Genomic DNA, 19,152 nt, shown 5'->3' on the forward strand with positions numbered 1-19,152 from the left:
CCAAATCACGTCCAATCAATTGAATTTACCACAGGTGGACTCCAATCAAGGTGTAGAAACATCTCAAAGATGATCAAGAGAAATGGGAGGCACCTGAGCTAAATTTCAAGTGTCATAGCAAAGGGTCTGAATACTTGTGTCAATGTGATATTTCAGTTTTTTCTTTTTAATAAATTTGCAATACTTTCTAAAAGCCTGTTTTGTCTTTGTCATTATGGGATATTGAGTGTAGATTGATGAGGGAAAAAATCAATTTAAACTATATCAGAATAAGGCTGCAACATAACAAAATGTGAAAAAAGTGAAGGGGTCTGAATACTTTCTGAATGCACTGTATGTGTGAAGAGTGGGGTACTGTGTGGGGTACTGTGTACTACTGATATCTATATTTATAAAACACAGTTTGTGTGTGTGTGTAATGTTACCGATAGACTCCTAAACGGAGAGGCTCACGTGCTTCATATTTGGCATAGACATGGCCATTGAGCCTGGGAAGAACATGGCCGACCTAAAAAAAAAAAATTCATAATATTTTTTTACCATATTTTTACCTCAGCGCATTTCAGCGAGGAATATAATACACGGCATCTGAGCTGGTCGCAGAGCAGCGCGCTGATTCGCTCAGAGCGATCACGTGATGTTCCAACTTTGCCGCCATAATCTCACAGTTATGCGTTCGCACGTAATTCAGTTTTTTCACATTTCAGCGAGGAACATTGCCATTCACACCACTTAGGTTTTTTTTCACTTTCATCTGATATTTGTGATTTATTTCAAACAAACTGTATTTCCCATCTACACGGCCATGTATTCCTATTAACGTTATGTAAAGTACATAAATTGTGTGGATTACATCATTTGTGGATGTGATCAATAATTGTCAGTAACCATCTATATCCCTCCCCTCCCCTTCCCTCCTCCCCCTCCCTCCCGCTCCCCCTCCCTTTCCCCCCTCCCCCTCCCCCTACCCTTCCCCCTCCCTTCCCCCCTCCCCCTCCCCCTACCCTTCCCCCTCCCTTCCCCCTCCACCCTACCCTCTCCCCTTCCCCCCTCCCCTTTCCCCTCCCCTCCCCTCCCCCCTCCCCTCCCCTCTCCCTCCCTTCCCCTCCCCCTCCCCTCCCCCTCCCCCTCCCCTCCCCCTCCCCTCCCCCACCCGGGAATGCCGGGTACTTCTGCTAGTCTGGAATAAAACTCTCACCTGTGTTTATCCACTCCTCTTTCTATATCCATGCCATTCTCGGATACAGAGTTCCCAAGGAGATGGAACGATGCTCAGCGAAGGTGAACTGAGTCAGGGTGAGCGGCTGCGTCTTATCCCAGCAGCTGAGGCTGTTATAACAGGATGCTCCCCGTTTGAGACTCCTCCACCTCTTTCTGCTCTTCCTTCTTGCCATCTTCTTTCAATGACTGACACCACGAGACCATACCTACAAAAGGTCCAGGATAACGGTGAGTACTGGCCTTGTGGTTTCACATGCCTTTTTATTTACTCACATAGCAAAGCTTATTAAAATCAGATGCACCGTTTACTATATTAACTAGATGGTATTCATGGAATGCTTGCCCCGTCCAGTCAAATTTGGTGCGAGCCAACTCTTCTGTTTTTTAAGGGGTTTTTTAAAATTTGATCCAATGTGGCTGTCAAAGCACGTGACTGATGACATCGTAAATTTACATTCTCCAATATAATTGTTGTATAGACCACACTCAAATATCAAACTGATCGGACTAAGTGTTGTACTTGTCGAATTATGACGTAATAATTAAGGCACCTAAACAACACTTATTCCCCATGGAGAGTATTTGACAATGCACCATGTTTCAATTTTTTCCATGGAGCGGTTTCGTAAATATAGAGGAGCAACGTTTTTTGTTTTTTTTCAAGATTGCGCCTGCACCACATGACCTATGACGTCATAATTATCATAAAAATTCTACATGAGGAGGCGCTCTTATGGTGAAATTTTCGTGTCCATCGGACTAGCGGTTGCAGAGAAAATAAAAATTTCATACTGATTAGATCAAGCGTTGTACTTGTCAAATTATGACGTCATAATGAAGGCACCGATGACATCATCATTAATATATCTTATTCCAGTTAGGGGGTACTTGGTAATGAACCACGTTTCAATTTTTTCTGTTAAGCAGTTTTGGAGATATAGAGGTGCAACGCTTTTCCAGGATGGTGTCTGTACCATGTGACTGATGATGTCATAATTATCAAAGAAAAATCTGCAGGCGGAGGCGCTCCTGTGGTGCAAAATTTCATGTTAATCGGATAAACGCTTGATGAAAAAATAAATTTAAAAAAATGCATACATGCATGTACGTACGTACACAACCGATCGCTTAAATCCGCTTTTCGCTTCGTGTGCACCGGGTAACAACGGATTAGTTAAACAAAAAACACCATCCCTACTGTGGGATGGACACTTATCCAACCGTGATATTCCAGTCATGTATTTTTAATTAATCTTCTGAAATTTGTAGTATTTATTATTCACTTGGAAGTTGTGGGTTACAATGTGTAAATAAAGGTGGAAAAAGTCTGATTGAATGCAATTATTTAATTCCAGGCTATAAGCATAAGGGAACAAAATGTGAAAAATTTGAAAGAGGGTCTAGACTTTTTATAGGCACCGTACATACACACACACACATATATATATATATATATATATATATATATATATATATATATATATATATATATATATATATATATATATATATATATATACATATATACAATATACATATGTGTATACACTACATGACCAAAAGTATGTGCACACCCCTTCTAATTAGTGGATTCGGCTCTTTCAGCCACACCCATTGCTTACAGGTATATATAATCAAGCGCACAGTCATGCAATCTCCATAGACAAACATTGGCAGTGGAATGGGCCGTACTGAAGAGCTCAGTGACTTTCAACGTGGCACCGTCATAGGATGCCACCTTTCAAACAAGTCAGTTCGTCAAATTTATGCCCTGCTAGAGCTGCCCGAGTCAACTGTAAGTGCTGTTATTGTGAAGTGGAAACGTCTAGGAGTAACAGCAGCTCAGCCGGAAAGTGGTAGGCCACACAAGCTCACAGAATGGGACCATCGAGTGCTGAAACGCATAGTGCGTAAGAATTGTCTGTCCTCGGTTGCAACACTCACTACCGAGTTCCAAACTGCCTCTGGAAGCAACGTCAGCACAACAACTGTTTGTCGGGAGCTTCATGAAATGGGTTTCCATGGCCGAGCAGCCGCACACAAGCCTAAGATCACCATGCGCAATGCCAAGCGTCGGCTGGAGTGGTGTAAAGCTCGCCACCATTGGACTCTGGAGCAGTGGAAACGCGTTATCTGGATTGATGAAACACACTTCACCATCTGGCAGTCGGACGGACGAATCTGGGTTTGGCGGATGCCAGGAGATCGCTACCTGTCCGAATGCATAGTGCCAACTGTAAAGTTTGTTGGCGGAGGAATAATGGTCTGGGGCTGTTTTTCATGGTTCAGGCTCAGCCCCTTAGTTCCAGTGAAGGGAAATCTTAACACTGCAGCATACAATGACATTCTCGACGATTGTGTGATTCCAACTTTGTGGCAACAGTTTGGGGAAGGCCCTTTCCTGTTTCAGCATGACAAAGCCCCTATGCACAAAGTGAAGCCCGTACAGAAATGGTTTGTCGATATTGGTGTGGAAGAACTTGACTGGCTTGCACAGAGCCCTGACCTCAACCCCATCAATCACCTTTGGGATGAATTGGAACGCGACTGTGAGCCAGGCCTAATACGTAAAAAATTAATCATTGTGTACTGTACATAAATCTTATATCTCCTAGCATGAGTCGTTAATTACTCCCGCCAGGGAGTAATGCATTCGATCGTGTCCGTGTGTGTGTGTGTGTGTGTGTGTGTGTGTGTGTGTGCGCGCGTATGTGTGTTCGTATGTTCGTCTGTTTGTGAACAAGATATCTGGAAAAGTTCAGAACGGATTTGGATGAAAGTTGGTGTGATGATTGCGCTTGGGATAAGGAAGAATTGATTAGTTTTTGGTGAAGCTCAGGATATTATTCCGGATCCAGGAATTTTTTGAAGGATTTTTTACCATTGGAAGACAGGGCTCCAACTTGACCCACGGCGGGAGTATGCACTCTACTGAGTGGCGTACTCGTTCTGTAATTTTTTGGCTCAACAATGCACATATCTTAACCTTTGTCAAGCCTTGGAATTTTTTTTCTGTTAGTCATTGTTCATTATTCATTGATTTCCTTAATGATACCTGCACACTCCACTGACTTTATTCATTTTTACCATTTATGGCTTAGTTTCTCCACAAAACGTGTTTGTATTCATTTATGATAAAATCGTTGTAAAAACCATTGTAACATCAATGTAAATAATAAATTGCACCCACTCATATAATTGATATATGCTGTTCCTAAGAGGGTGATCTGTCCCCATGCAGTAGTTTTGTGTAGTTTTAAAATGCTTTATATCTGGTGTTAGAAATTGGGTAATTTTCAGGTCAAACACTGTGCTTGACAAGCAATGGAGTCATAAACTGATCAAAAATTATTTTAATTGGTTTCGGAAGTAATGAATGTGCGGATCCCATAAAGAATGTTTGGGTTCAACAATGGATGCCCCCCACGCCACCCTGGCAGAGCCATTGGGGAAAAGACACCAACGGAAACCGGTTGGATTGAAGCAAAAGAGCTCTCAATCGCCGCAAAAAGATGGAACAAATGAGAGCAACTTCCAAGTCAACTCGTCTCTCCGTGGCAAGCAGGTACAGTTTGGTTCATTTCACTTGGATTGGTCAGTGGTGCACATATCTTAAATTTTTGTGTACATATTAATGACTTGCTGAAGTACCCGGCATTGCCCGGGGGAGAGGGGGGGAGGGGGGAAGAAGAGACTGAGGGGAATGGGGAATGGGAGATGGAGGGAAGAGTAGGAGGGAGAGAGGGAAAGGAAGAGAGAGGGGCAGGGGGAAGGAGGGGAGGAGGACAAATCTACCCGTTCAAGAGTGCTTTCCCAGGTAAAAATGTAAAAAATAAACCTCAGCGTTTCCCAGGAAAAAAAATAGCACCGCAAAGCGGGCGTAACCCCTCAACCCATGCATGGTGCAAACCAATTTCAAGATGGCTGCCGTGGCGGCCATATTGAAAATCGCAGCGCGCCCATTTTCGAAAGGAACCTTCCTCTACTCAACCCCAACACACACTGCAAAAATGGATTTAATCGGACAAGCCGTTCTCCTTGAAATTGACGGAAACCAAAAGTTGTCGGACGCCCGGGTGGCTGCCGTGGCGGCCATATCGAAAATCGCAGCGCGCCCATTTTCGAAAGGAACCTTCCTCTACTCAACCCCAACACACACTGCTAAAATGGATTTAATCGGACAAGCCGTTCTGCTCGAAATTGACGGAAACCAAAAGTTGACGGACGCCTGGATGGCTGCCGTGGCGGCCATATTGAAAATCGCAGCGCGCCCATTTTCGAAAGGAACCTTCCTCTACTCAACCCCAACACACACTGCAAAAATGGATTTAATCGGACAAGCCGTTCTCCTTGAAATTGACGGAAACCAAAAGTTGACGGACGCCCGGACGACGCCCGTGCGACAATACCCCTTCGCCCAATTTGGGCTGAGGGGTGAAAAGGAAATTGAAATACCCTCTGCCATGCCATCACCACAAGGTGGCGCCACAGGGTACACATTAATAATACTATAGTATTCATTAACTCCACCACCAAAGGTGGATGGAGGATATGTTTTCACCCCTGTCTGTCCGTTTGTCTGTTTGTTTGTGAACAAAATATCTCAAAAGGTTGTGGACGGATTCGGACGAAATTTGGCAGAGAGGTAGCGTATGTGACAAGGAGGAAAAGGTTAGGTTTTGGTGAAGATCCGGATTCGGATCTGGCAAGTATAATTTTTTAAGTGATTCTTCACCATTGGGAGATAGGACCAAAAACGACATACAGCAGGATATCTCAAAAAGTTGTGGATCGATGATTTTGATTAAATGTGATTCTGTATTGTGATTTTCTGGTATACTCTGGGATAGAAAACGTAAATTGTTCACCTGGCGGAGGTATGCGCTCTACTGAGTGCTGTTCTAGTTTGTGATTGGAATTATGCTGTTTGGAATGGGAATATAGAGATATTGAGTTTAAATGAATGAGGAAATGATGTAAGTGTTTCCACCCGTGACATTCGCGGATTCTCTTTTTTCAGATTGGAGAGTGAGAAACCCGCAGGGGTGTTGGGAGCTGGAGGGGGCGTGAATTCTCTCTCTATGTAAAGTGTTTGTAACTCTCTCAAGAGTTTGATCATCGGACTAATTAAGTGATGTATCTGAGAAGAACGAGAACGAGATTGTTAATTGTGCTTCCAGTGAAATATATGAGAAGGTGGAGAAGTTTCTGTCAAACCTCGACTATGATTCTGCAACTGGACTAGAGGGCATCGCGGGTCCTAAAATCCTGCTCTGACACTCTTTCACACCCTCTCTCTGTTCTCGTCACCCTCTCTTTTGCTCAAGGTCATCTGCCGTCTGCTTGTAAATCAGCCAATGTTCCCGCTTCACACAAAAAAGGTACAAAAACAGATCCTTGCAACTACAAACCAATCAGCCTTCTCCCAATAATCAGCAAGGCCATGGAATCCATCATTGCTTCGGATATCAAATCTTTCCCCTTCTCCAATGGCTTGATCTCCGATCATCAATTTGGATTCAGACCAGGTCATTCTACTCTGGACATGCTGCTTCTGCTGTCTCAACAATGGATGGAGGTCCTCAATGCCAAACAGGAAATTAGAGCTGTCTCCCTTGACATATCACGTGCCTTCGATACGGTCTGGCACCCCGCTCTGCTCACCAAACTCTCCTCCTATGGTATCCATGGAAACCTCCACACATGGCAAGCGGACTTCCTCTCCTGTTGTAGTCAACATGTGGCCCTGAATGGAATTCTCTCATCTCCCCTTCCTGTCCAGGCTGGAGTTCCTCAAGGCAGTGTTCTCAGCATGGATTACGTCAGCACATTGACAAGTACATTGTGATTTTTGGAACAATTGTATGTTTTGTAAAAAGCCTCCTCGTGGTGAGTTGTTCACATAGAAGTTCACAATTAAGTGTGAATATCAGGAAAATCCAGCGTTTGTTGAATGACGGTAATAAATGATGACAGGTTGTTTCTGATGGCATGGCAGTACCCATGTCATTTTTGTGCCCTTATCTCTGTACCTTTATGTCTGTCCCACCCTTACTCCAAAGGTTTCTTCTCTCAACACAAGAGTGATCGAAATTCACCAGCAACGAGGCAGCAACGCGATTTCTGGTCAGTTGTGGATCTGCTGAACAACATGTGCCCTACATAACCGAAGTTACAAATTTGTGCTTTTATTGTACATTGTAAGCCTGGTGTTGGCTTAGCGGTTAGTGTGCTGGCTTGGGATCCTAGGATCCTGGGTTTGAATCCTGGTCGATCACTGAATTAACGCCAGGGGGGTTGACTCAGCCTGTCATCCTTCTGAGGTCGGCAAATTGAGTACCAGTTCAGTGGTAACTTCGCTGTGTGTCGCAAGAGGGACTAACAGGGTTGGCGGCAGGAAGGGCATCCGGCCGTAAAACATTACTTCAAGAAGGGCACCACGGTGCCCAAAAAAGGCCAACCCCCACCCTGCGGGGGGAAATGGCCTCTAAAGGTGGTTCTGTTGTACCTTATCGACATTATCTGTCAGTCAGAGGAACAGAAACCACTGTTTGTGCTTTTCTTTGTGAAGGATTAGCTAGTTCCTTTTCCTCATGACTCTTTGACAATTCCAGGTAGTTACTCTCTTTAATTTGACATTTGTGGATAACGTGGAACTCCATTGCGGTGTTAAAACGACAAATATGTGCACCAGAGTGAGACTTTTCCAACATATGAATATCTAACATGTTTTCTTCCCTTGGCTCCATCCTGTACTGCGGTTTCAACTCTTGTTTTTTAAACTAGTACACCCGCTAACTACGGGAGCGGCAAGAAGGGTCATTCCTCTTTGGGGTATATAGATTACAGTCGATCTATGGTCTGGTCTCAAGAACATTGGGTGTGTGTTCATTTACCAAGTTTCTTGTGGAGAGATCACCAAGTGGTTTAAGCATTCGAGCAAGCACTCCATTCAAAACCGTTAAGGAACGGCTGGCTTGGCAAGCGCTAGCTAGCTGCTTGGTAAATGAGCACACCCCGAGCTTCCTCCCTTTCAGTTTCGTGTAAAACAAAAGAAGCGAGTTTCAAAATTTCACGACGAAAAACGCCACGTTAGCGCCAGGAAGGGTCATGTTATTAACCCAACAGTTATGGGGTACCGAGAGTACAGTAGATCTTCGCTCAGTTCTGTAAGTAAAACGTACCTCAAGCATGTCGGGATTCCTCCAAATTTCTTCATTTAGTGTTATAAACAGCATTAGCGACTGTTTAAAAAGCTAATCATATGTGTTTGTGGTTCATAATATTCATTACTGTTCATTACTTCTGGTAGAGGCCGTTGCTCCCACGAAAACGCCATGATAAGCTATTTATATACGTTGACTCGCCGGAAAAACCCGTTGGCGAGGTGGGATATTATTGGTATTAATATTGTTTTGTAATAACATTAATATTATGCTATTATCGTTAGTTTTGTTATTTGAAGCGGCCTTGGAAAAACGCCACGATAAAGCTAACTTAATATGGCTATACACCTCAACACGCAACCCCATTGATGGCAATGGCAGGGAAAACCCCCTTGGGGAGGGGAGCAAATTAATGCGCTAAAACCGACAGAATGTATTGGCGTCAAAAATTCATCAGACAGACACAAATGGCGTATTTTAGTATGATGTCCATAACATCCAATTGATATTGTCCTTCCCATGATTATGTAATACAGAGCCCAGTAAATTGTTGGGAATCTTGCAATATGAGAGAACCAGGCAAGACGAAAATTCTTTCTTTCCAACACAATGGCAGCTCAACTCAAATCCTGTGCAAAAGCTCAGGTTGTACCACTTCGATCACAACTGCTATAGCGTGGTGATCACGTCTCGGTGCTTTACGTTACTCATCTGGGTTTCATCCCCTTTCATACGGAGGGTGTCAGGTGTAAACTTGCGTACTGTAGTAAAAGACACCTTAACCATTTGTAAAGAGCAGGCTTTTGTGTTGTTATAGCGGACAGATGAATCTTTTTTTTTGCACCCATGGTCAAGTCTCGTGGAAGAGCTAGAACACAGAATGGATCAGGATGCAGGGAAATTCCAACAGCAGGGCCGAGGGAGAAAATAGGAGACGGACAAACGATGGATGCAGCTAACAATGGATGCAGTAAGGGAGAACACAAGTTGGATTCAAAGATTATTGTGATTTTGATTCTGGTCATAACCCGGTTATGGTTTCACTTTGTTCATTGGACACAACTATTCGGGGCTATCCTGAAGGCCGCAGATACGAAGCGAGTGCTGGAAGCCGTGGTGATCGACCAGTTGATCAGCACTGTTGCAACACCGGTGGCAATTGTGGAGGCAGCAGAGTTTGCTGATGATTTTGTCATTCTCCGGAAATTTCGTAGGACCAACATTTTCCCACCTTCATCGACTTCAGGGAGTAAACCACACCCAGCACTCCTGTCTGGTGGTAGCTTCCATTCCAGTACGACACAGTTCAGTACTCCAGCTCCCCAGGTTGCCAATGCTACTCAATTTTGAAAGGGTCCTGAACTATTGGTCGTGTGCTATCAGTGTGGGAAAGTTGGCCACAGGAGGTCAGATTGCCCAGGTAGGAAATCTCCTCATGGCAACAGGCCCCATTCTCCCAAATCCCAAACATTCTCCCCACGGGACACGACGGAAATCATTCTATTTTCCCCACAGGACACGAGGGAAATCATTCTACTCACGGAACACGAGGGAAATCATTCTATTTTCCCCACAGGACACGAGGGAAATCATTCTATTTTCCCCACAGGACACGAGGGAAATCATTCTATTTTCCCCACAGGACACGAGGGAAATCATTCTACTCACGGGACACGAGGGAAATCATTCTACTCACGGGACACAAGGGAAATCATTCTATTTTCCCCACAGGACACGAAGGAAATCATTCTACTCACGGGACACGAGGGAAATAATTCTACTCACGGGACACGAGGGAAAGAATTCTCCCCACGGGACACGAGGGAAAGAATTCTCCCCACGGGACACAAAGGATATAATTTTCTCCACGGGACACAAGAGAAAGAATTCTCCCCACGGGACACAAAGGATATAATTTTCTCCACGGGACATGAGGGAAAGAATTCTCCCCACGGGACACGATGGAAAGAATTCTCCCCACAGGACACGATGGAAAGACTTCTCCCCACGGGGACACGGGGGAAATCATTCTTCCCACGGGACACGAGGGAAATTGTTCTCGCCATGGGACACGAGGGAAATCGTTCTCCCCACGGGACACGAGGGAAATCGTTCTCCCCACAGGACACGAGGGAAGTCATTCTCCCCACGGGACACGAGGGAAAGAATTCTCCCCACGGGACGCGAGGGAAATATTTCTCCCCACGGGACACGAGGGAAATAATTCTCCCCACGTGACGCGAGGGAAATCATTCTCCCCACGGGACACGAGGGAAATCGTTCTCCCCACGTGACGCGAGGGAAATAATTCTCCCCACGTGACGCGAGGGAAATCATTCTCCCCACGTGACGCGAGGGAAATCATTCTCCCCACGGGACACGAGGGAAATAATTCTCCCCACGTGACGCGAGGGAAATCGTTCTCCCCACGGGACACGAGGGAAATCGTTCTCCCCACGGGACATGAGGGAAATCATTCTCCCCACGGGACACGAGGGAAGTCATTCTCCCCACGGGACACGAGGGAAGTCATTCTCCCCACGGGACACGAGGGAAATCATTCTCCCCACGGGACACAAGGGAAATCATTCTACCCATGGGACACGAGGGAAAGAATTCTCCCCACGGGACACGAGGGAAAGAATTCTCCCCACGGGACACGAGGGAAATAATTCTTCCCACGGGACACAAAGGATATAATTTTCTCCACGGGACACAAGAGAAAGAATTCTCCCCATGGGACACAAAGGATATAATTTTCTCCACGGGACATGAGGGAAATCATTCTTCCCACGGGACACGAGGGAAATAGTTCTCGCCATGGGACACGAGGGAAATCGTTCTCCCCACGGGACACGAGGGAAATCGTTCTCCCCACAGGACACGAGGGAAGTCATTCTCCCCATGGGACACGAGGGAAATCATTCCTCCCACGGGACACGAGGGAAATCATTCTACCCACGGGACACGAGGGAAAGAATTCTCCCCACGGGACACGAGGGAAATATTTCTCCCCACGGGACACGAGGGAAATATTTCTCCCCACGGGACACGAGGGAAATAATTCTCCCCACGTGACACGAGGGAAATCATTCTCCCCACGGGACATGAGGGAAATCATTCTCCCCACGGGACACGAGGGAAGTCATTCTCCCCACGGGACATGAGGGAAATCATTCTCCCCACGGGACACGAGGGAAATCATTCTACCCATGGGACACGAGGGAAAGAATTCTCCACATGGGACACGAGGGAAAGAATTCTTCCCGTTGGACACGAGGGAAAGAATTCTCCCCACGAATTCTCCCCACAGGATATAATTCTCCCCACGGAACACGTGACATGAGGGAAAGAATTCTCCCCATGGGACACGAGGGAAATCATTCTACCCACGGGACACGAGGGAAATCATTCTACCCACGGGACACGAGGGAAATATTTCTCCCCACGGGACACGAGGGAAATATTTCTCCCCACGGGACACGAGGGAAATATTTCTCCCCACGGGACACGAGGGAAATATTTCTCCCCATGGGACACGAGGGAAATATTTCTCCCCACGGGACACGAGGGAAATAATTCTCCCCACGGGACATGAGGGAAAGAATTCTTCCCACGGGACACGAGGGAAAGAATTCTCCCCACGAATTCTCCCCACAGGATATAATTCTCCCCACGGGACACGAGGGAAAGAATTCTCCCCATGGGACACGACGGAAAGAATTCTCCCCACGGGACATAACGGAAATCGTTCTCCCCACGTGACACGATTATTTGCATCATTTATTCTGCAAGGAAAATCAGCCTTGCTACATCGGTGGCCTACCCCTAGGTAGGCATAGCGGCTATTATTGTCAATATTGCTGATTGTGTGGAACCCAGTGGGACTGTGATTGCATTTGATTGATTGGGACTGATGGTGGGTGGTAATCAGGGCGGATGAGAGGGGGATTTAGGGGGATTCATTGCCCCGGAGACTGTTGAGGGGTCCGAGCTTCTCTCATATTTAATTTTAATACATTTACAAAAGAGAGAGAAATTGTGGAGTTTAATTTGCTTTCCCGAACGTAACAAGCGTTGTGGAGGCGCTGCTGATATCCGATGGGCCGCAAGCGGAGAATTCACACGGAACTATTTCATTACCGATAACAAGGTAAATGTGGCACAAGTACTCCACGAGTTACCCATCTGATATCAAGAGTGGTACGCAATGCTAGTTATGGTTTATATTTATGTCATGATCCCTCAAATTGGATGTTTTTGGATGGAAAACAGCTCGGATCTTCAGTGCAAGACTTGCTCAATTGATGACGTCACCGTAGTGATTACATATTCCAAGATGGCCGCCACTAGTTACACGTGCCGCTATATAAAACGTCATGCATGTATATTTATATTGCCATCCCTCTCCCAGCCGTAGTTTTGGCAGGAATTCGTTATTTGTTCAGGGTGCCGGCGATACCTGGCCTACTCCTCGTGAAAGACACTGGGATCTTCAACGTCCACCAACTAATGATGACAGATGGGACGCCCAGTTTAACGTCCATCCGAGGGAGGTCACACACATTGATGAATCACCGGGATGACAGTTCATACCTGAGTCAGGACTCTAACCCAGGCTAGACGGCCTCGAGGTGAATGTGCATACCTATAGTCCATCCTGCCAGCTCAAATCTGGATATACAGTGATGGAGTTTACAGTTCGTGTTGCCCATTCTCAGAACCTGTGGCTAATGGCTTCCAAACTTAGTGCCAATGAAGTCATCGCTCCACCAACACTGCTTTTCCTGTCTTCGTTCTCTTCGATCAGTTCATTATCCTTGGGTGTTGATGCCTCGCTCTCTCCTTCACTATTCCATAATCGAGATACACACACTGCTTACCCGACATCATTCTCACCTCGCCTCGTTCCAAATGTTTTTGGGAAGTTCTGGAAAACCTTCCTCCATTTTGAAACTATAGCTGGTTTTTTTCCCCTTATAACTATAACCTTACAAATTATGCTTTTGTACATTAATCCATTGTAAAGATAATTTGCAGTGATATAAAAAATCGGTGCTCAAAAGTGATCTCTTTCCATGACGAGGCCTTCTAAACTTGACCCGTGTTTTGGCAAATTATGTTGAAACAGATGAACTGCCAAGCGACCATCTTGGAAAATGGCTGTAGATTTTTATTTTTGAGAAATTATTTGTTGGAGACTTAGATCATCGATTCCTCATATCCAGTAACAGTTTTTAAAGCAATCGATAAGTGAAAAGTAACGGTTGTGGCTCCTTTTGAGAGTTTATTATTTTCAGGAATCTTTTTGGAATTGTGCAGGATAAAGGAATTGTTGTCAGAACATGTCTTCCTGTTCTCTGTCCATGTTTTTCAGAAAAACACAAGGAAACACCAAATTCTGAGCTGACTTCTGTTCCTTCGAGATCACCCTTCACCCAACCGATGGATGAGAAAGAACGCACGAGCAAAACTGCAAACTTTGGAGAATCGATTAATCAGTGAGGACATGAAACAAGAGTGTGCTGACATGACAAGCGATCATCATTGAGGACATGAAACAAGAGTGTGCTGACATCACAGGGGATCATCAGTGAGGACATGAAACAAGAGTGTGCTGACATGATTGGGGATCATCAGTGAGGACATGAAACAAGAGTGTGCTGAAATGACAGGGGATCATCAGTGAGGACATGAAACAAGAGTGTGCTGACATCACAGGGGATCATCAGTGAGGACATGAAACGAGAGTGTGCTGACATGACAGGGGATCATCAGTGAGGACATGAAACAAGAGTGTGCTGACATGACAAGCGATCATCATTGAGGACATGAAACAAGAGTGTGCTGAAATGACAGGGGATCATCACTGAGGACATGAAACGAGAGTGTGCTGACATGACAGGGGATCATCAGTGAGGACATGAAACGAGAGTGTGCTGACATGACTGGGGATCATCAGTGAGGACATGAAACAAGAGTGTGCTGACATGACTGGGGATCATCAGTGAGGACATGAAACAAGAGTGTGCTGACATGACTGGGGATCATCAGTGAGGACATGAAACAAGAGTGTGCTGACATGACAGGGGATCATCAGTGAGGACATGAAACAAGAGTGTGCTGACATGACTGGGGATCATCAGTGAGGACATGAAACAAGAGTGTGCTGACATGACAGGGGATCATCAGTGAGGACATGAAACAGGAGTGTGCTGACATGACTGGGGATCATCAGTGAGGACATGAAACAAGAGTGTGCTGACATGACAGGGGATCATCAGTGAGGACATGAAACAAGAGTGTGCTGAAATGACAGGGGATCATCACTGAGGACATGAAACGAGAGTGTGCTGACATGACAGGGGATCATCAGTGAGGACATGAAACAAGAGTGTGCTGACATGACAAGCGATCATCATTGAGGACATGAAACAAGAGTGTGCTGAAATGACAGGGGATCATCACTGAGGACATGAAACGAGAGTGTGCTGACATGACAGGGGATCATCAGTGAGGACATGAAACAAGAGTGTGCTGACATGACTGGGGATCATCAGTGAGGACATGAAACAAGAGTGTGCTGACATGACTGGGGATCATCAGTGAGGACATTAAACAAGAGTGTGCTGACATGACAGGGGATCATCAGTGAGGACATGAAACAAGAGTGTGCTGACATGACTGGGGATCATCAGTGAGGACATGAAACAAGTGTGTGCTGAAATGACAGGGGATCATCAGTGAGGACATGAAACAAGAGTGTGCTGACATGACAGGGGATCATCAGTGAGGACATGAAACAACAGTGTGCTGACATGACAGGGGATCATCAGTGAGGACATGAAACAACAGTGTGCTGACATGACAGGGGATCATCAGTGAGGACATGAAACAAGAGTGTGCTGACATGACAGGGGATCATCAGTGAGGACATGAAACAAGAGTGTGCTGACATGGCAGGGGATCATCAGTGAGGACATGAAACAAGAGTGTGCTGACATGACAGGGGATCATCAGTGAGGACATGAAACGAGAGTGTGCTGACATGACAGGAGATCATCAGTGAGGACATGAAACAAGAGTGTGCTGACATGACTGGGGATCATCAGTGAGGACATGAAACAAGAGTGTGCTGACATGACAGGGGATCATCAGTGAGGACATGAAACAAGAGTGTGCTGACATGACTGGGGATCATCAGCGAGGACATGAAACAAGAGTGTGCTGACATGACAGGGGATCATCAGTGAGGACATGAAACAAGAGTGTGCTGACATGACAGGGGATCATCAGTGAGGACATGAAACAAGAGTGTGCTGACATGACTGGGGATCATCAGTGAGGACATGAAACAAGACTGTGCTGACATGACAAGGGATCATCAGTGAGGACATGAAACGAGAGTGTGCTGACATGACTGGGGATCATCAGTGAGGACATGAAACAAGAGTGTGCTGACATGACTGGGGATCATCAGTGAGGACATGAAACAAGAGTGTGCTGACATGACAAGGGATCATCAGTGAGGACATGAAACGAGAGTGTGCTGACATGACTGGGGATCATCAGTGAGGACATGAAACAAGAGTGTGCTGACATGACTGGGGATCATCAGTGAGGAGATGAAACAAGAGTGTGCTGACATGACAAGGGATCATCAGTGAGAACATGAAACAAGAGTGTGCTGACATGACAAGCGATCATCAGTGAGGACATGAAACAAGAGTGTGCTGACATCACAGGGGATCATCAGTGAGGACATGAAACAAGAGTGTGCTGACATGACAGGGGATCATCAGTGAGGACATGAAATGAGAGTGTGCTGAAATGACAGGGGATCATCAGTGAGGACATGAAACAAGAGTGTGCTGACATGACAAGGGATCATCAGTGAGGACATGAAACAAGAGTGTGTTGACATGGCTGGGGATCATCAGTGAGGACATGAAATGAGAGTGTGCTGAAATGAAAGGGGATCATCAGTGAGGACATGAAACAAGAGTGTGCTGACATGGCAGGGGATCATCAGTGAGGACATGAAACAAGAGTGTGCTGACATGACAAGCGATCATCAGTGAGGACATGAAACAAGAGTGTGCTGACATGACAGGGGATCATCAGTGAGGACATGAAACAAGAGTGTGCTGACATGACTGGGGATCATCAGTGAGGACATGAAACAAGAGTGTGCTGACATGACAGGGGATCATCAGTGAGGACATGAAACAAGAGTGTGCTGACATGACAGGGGATCATCAGTGAGGACATGAAACAAGAGTGTGCTGACATGACAGGGGATCATCAGTGAGGACATGAAACAAGAGTGTGCTGACATGACTGGGGATCATCAGTGAGGACATGAAACAAGAGTGTGCTGACATGATTGGGGATCATCAGTGAGGACATGAAACAAGAGTGTGCTGATAAGACAAGGGATCATCAGTGAGGACATGAAACGAGAGTGTGCTGACATGACTGGGGATCATCAGTGAGGACATGAAACAAGAGTGTGCTGACATGACTGGGGATCATCAGTGAGGACATGAAACCAGAGTGTGCTGACATGACAAGGGATCATCAGTGAGGACATGAAACAACAGTGTGCTGACATGACAAGCGATCATCAGTGAGGACATGAAATAAGAGTGTGCTGACATCACAGGGGATCATCAGTGAGGACATGAAACAAGAGTGTGCTGACATGACAAGTGATCATCAGTGAGGACAAGAAACAAGAGTGTGCTGACATGACAGGGGATCATCAGTGAGGACATGAAACAAGAGTGTGCTGACATGACTGGGGATCATCAGTGAGGACATGAAACAAGAGTGTGCTGACATGACAGGGGATCATCAGTGAGGACATGAAACAAGAGTGTGCTGACATGACAGGGGATCATCAGTGAGGACATGAAACAAGAGTGTGCTGACATGACAAGCGATCATCAGTGAGGACAAGAAACAAGAGTGTGCTGACATGACAGGGGATCATCAGTGAGGACATGAAACGAGAGTGTGCTGACATGACTGGGGATCATCAGTGAGGACATGAAACAAGAGTGTGCTGACATGACTGGGGATCATCAGTGAGGACATGAAACAAGAGTGTGCTGACATGACAGGGGATCATCAGTGAGGACATGAAACAGGAGTGTGCTGACATGACTGGGGATCATCAGTGAGGACATGAAACAAGAGTGTGCTGACATGACTGGGGATCATCAGTGAGGTCATGAAACAAGAGTGTGCTGACATGACAAGGGATCATCAGTGAGGACATGAAACGAGAGTGTGCTGACATGACTGGGGATCATCAGTGAGGACATGAAACAAGAGTGTGCTGACATGGCTGGGGATCATCAGTGAGGACATGAAACAAGAGTGTGCTGACATGGTTGCACAGAATTCATTAAGGTGGTTTGTGTAACAAAATTGCTTTCAGCATTTTAGGTAAACGTTTGAGTGTGCGTGCGTGTGTGTGTGTGTGTGTGTGTGTGTGTGTGTGTGTGTGTGTGTGTGTGTGTGTGTGTGTGTGTGTGTGTTTGTTTGTGTGTATATATATTTATATATATATATATTTTTTTTTTTTTAAACAAAAGCACTGAACATGCAAGTAAAGTACTCGTGTGCTAACTTTGTTCAACCAGTGGCCTTAACCTTAACCACTTGGTGGTCCTGTGCTACCAACTCAAAGCACAGGATTCTGTTTGTAATTAAAATGTTTATCTTGTTATAACTATTGCACAATTGAATAAAATATTTTCTATTTTGCTTGAAGATCTTTTATTTTTATTATTTTTATTTTTTTTGTACACAACATCGAGGCTCATGTAAGAGCTAACATTAATGACCAAAAAACATAAACGGACACAGGAAACATATAATAAAGGGAGCGAGGGACAATATGGGGAGAGAGAGAGAAGCACACAAGTACAACAGAAGAGAACAGAGACATCGGGAGATCTGTGGGAGGTGGAGGGCTTGGGGGGATGAGGCATGTGAAGGGGCGGGAGTGGGAGAGGTATAAAACACTGCTAGGACTTCCAGGAAAGAAGTTGGTATTTCAAAAAAAGTGTATGGGGTGAATTAGCGGCGGTAGAAAAGATCAAGGTTTTGGATGGGGGAAGATAAGAGATGGTGGTGAACAGCTGTTTTAAAGACCTGGAGGGAGGAGTGGGATTGAAGAGAGTGAGGGAGTTTGTTCCAGAGGCGGGAGAAAAGAGGAATGAAAGAGTGAAGGTGAGCAGAGAGCCGAGATTTTGGCAGTCTAACCATAAGAGGGTTGCAGGCAGATCTTGTGCGACCTGTAGGAATATTTGGGGGACAGAGCACAGAGAGAGCTGGGGGGGGGGGGGGGTCACAGAGGCTGGGGGGGGGGTCACAGAGCACAGAGAGAGCTGGGGGGGGGTCACAGAGGCTGGGGGGGTCACAGAGCACAGAGAGAGCTGGGGGGGGGTCACAGCACAGAAAGAGCTGGGGGGGGTCACAGAGCACAGAGAGAGCTGGGGGGGGGTCACAGAGCACAGAGAGAGCTGGGGGGGGTCACAGAGGCTGGGGGGGGGGGTCACAGAGCACAGAGAGAGCTGGGGGGGGTCACAGAGGCTGGGGGGGGTCACAGAGCACAGAGAGAGCTGGGGGGGGTCACAGCACAGAAAGAGCTGGGGGGGGTCACAGAGCACAGAGAGAGCTGGGGGGGGGGTCACAGAGCACAGAGAGAGCTGGGGGGGGGGGTCACAGCACAGAAAGAGCTGGGGGGGGTCAC

At 46.0% G+C, this 19,152-nt stretch overlaps 1 protein-coding gene across 2 annotated transcripts in view; it reads left to right on the top strand.

The window, feature by feature from the left end:
* Positions 1–18,167, top strand: part of KIAA0586 (KIAA0586 ortholog) — a 414,056-nt gene extending 395,889 nt beyond the window's left edge. For both annotated transcript variants that reach the window (XM_078784140.1, XM_068129752.2), the window contains 4 exons: positions 1,248–1,449; positions 4,662–4,786; positions 7,284–7,347; positions 13,765–18,167. In XM_078784140.1, coding sequence (XP_078640266.1) covers positions 1,248–1,449; positions 4,662–4,786; positions 7,284–7,347; positions 13,765–13,892 — 519 coding nt within the window. In that variant the 3' untranslated portion in view covers positions 13,893–18,167. The remainder of the gene's footprint in view (positions 1–1,247; positions 1,450–4,661; positions 4,787–7,283; positions 7,348–13,764) is intronic.
* The last annotated feature ends 985 nt before the right edge of the window (positions 18,168–19,152 follow it).

This window comes from Myxine glutinosa, chromosome 9 (genome assembly GCF_964187855.1).
Source record: "Myxine glutinosa chromosome 9, kmMyxGlut1.1, whole genome shotgun sequence".
Classification (NCBI taxonomy): domain Eukaryota; kingdom Metazoa; phylum Chordata; class Myxini; order Myxiniformes; family Myxinidae; genus Myxine; species Myxine glutinosa.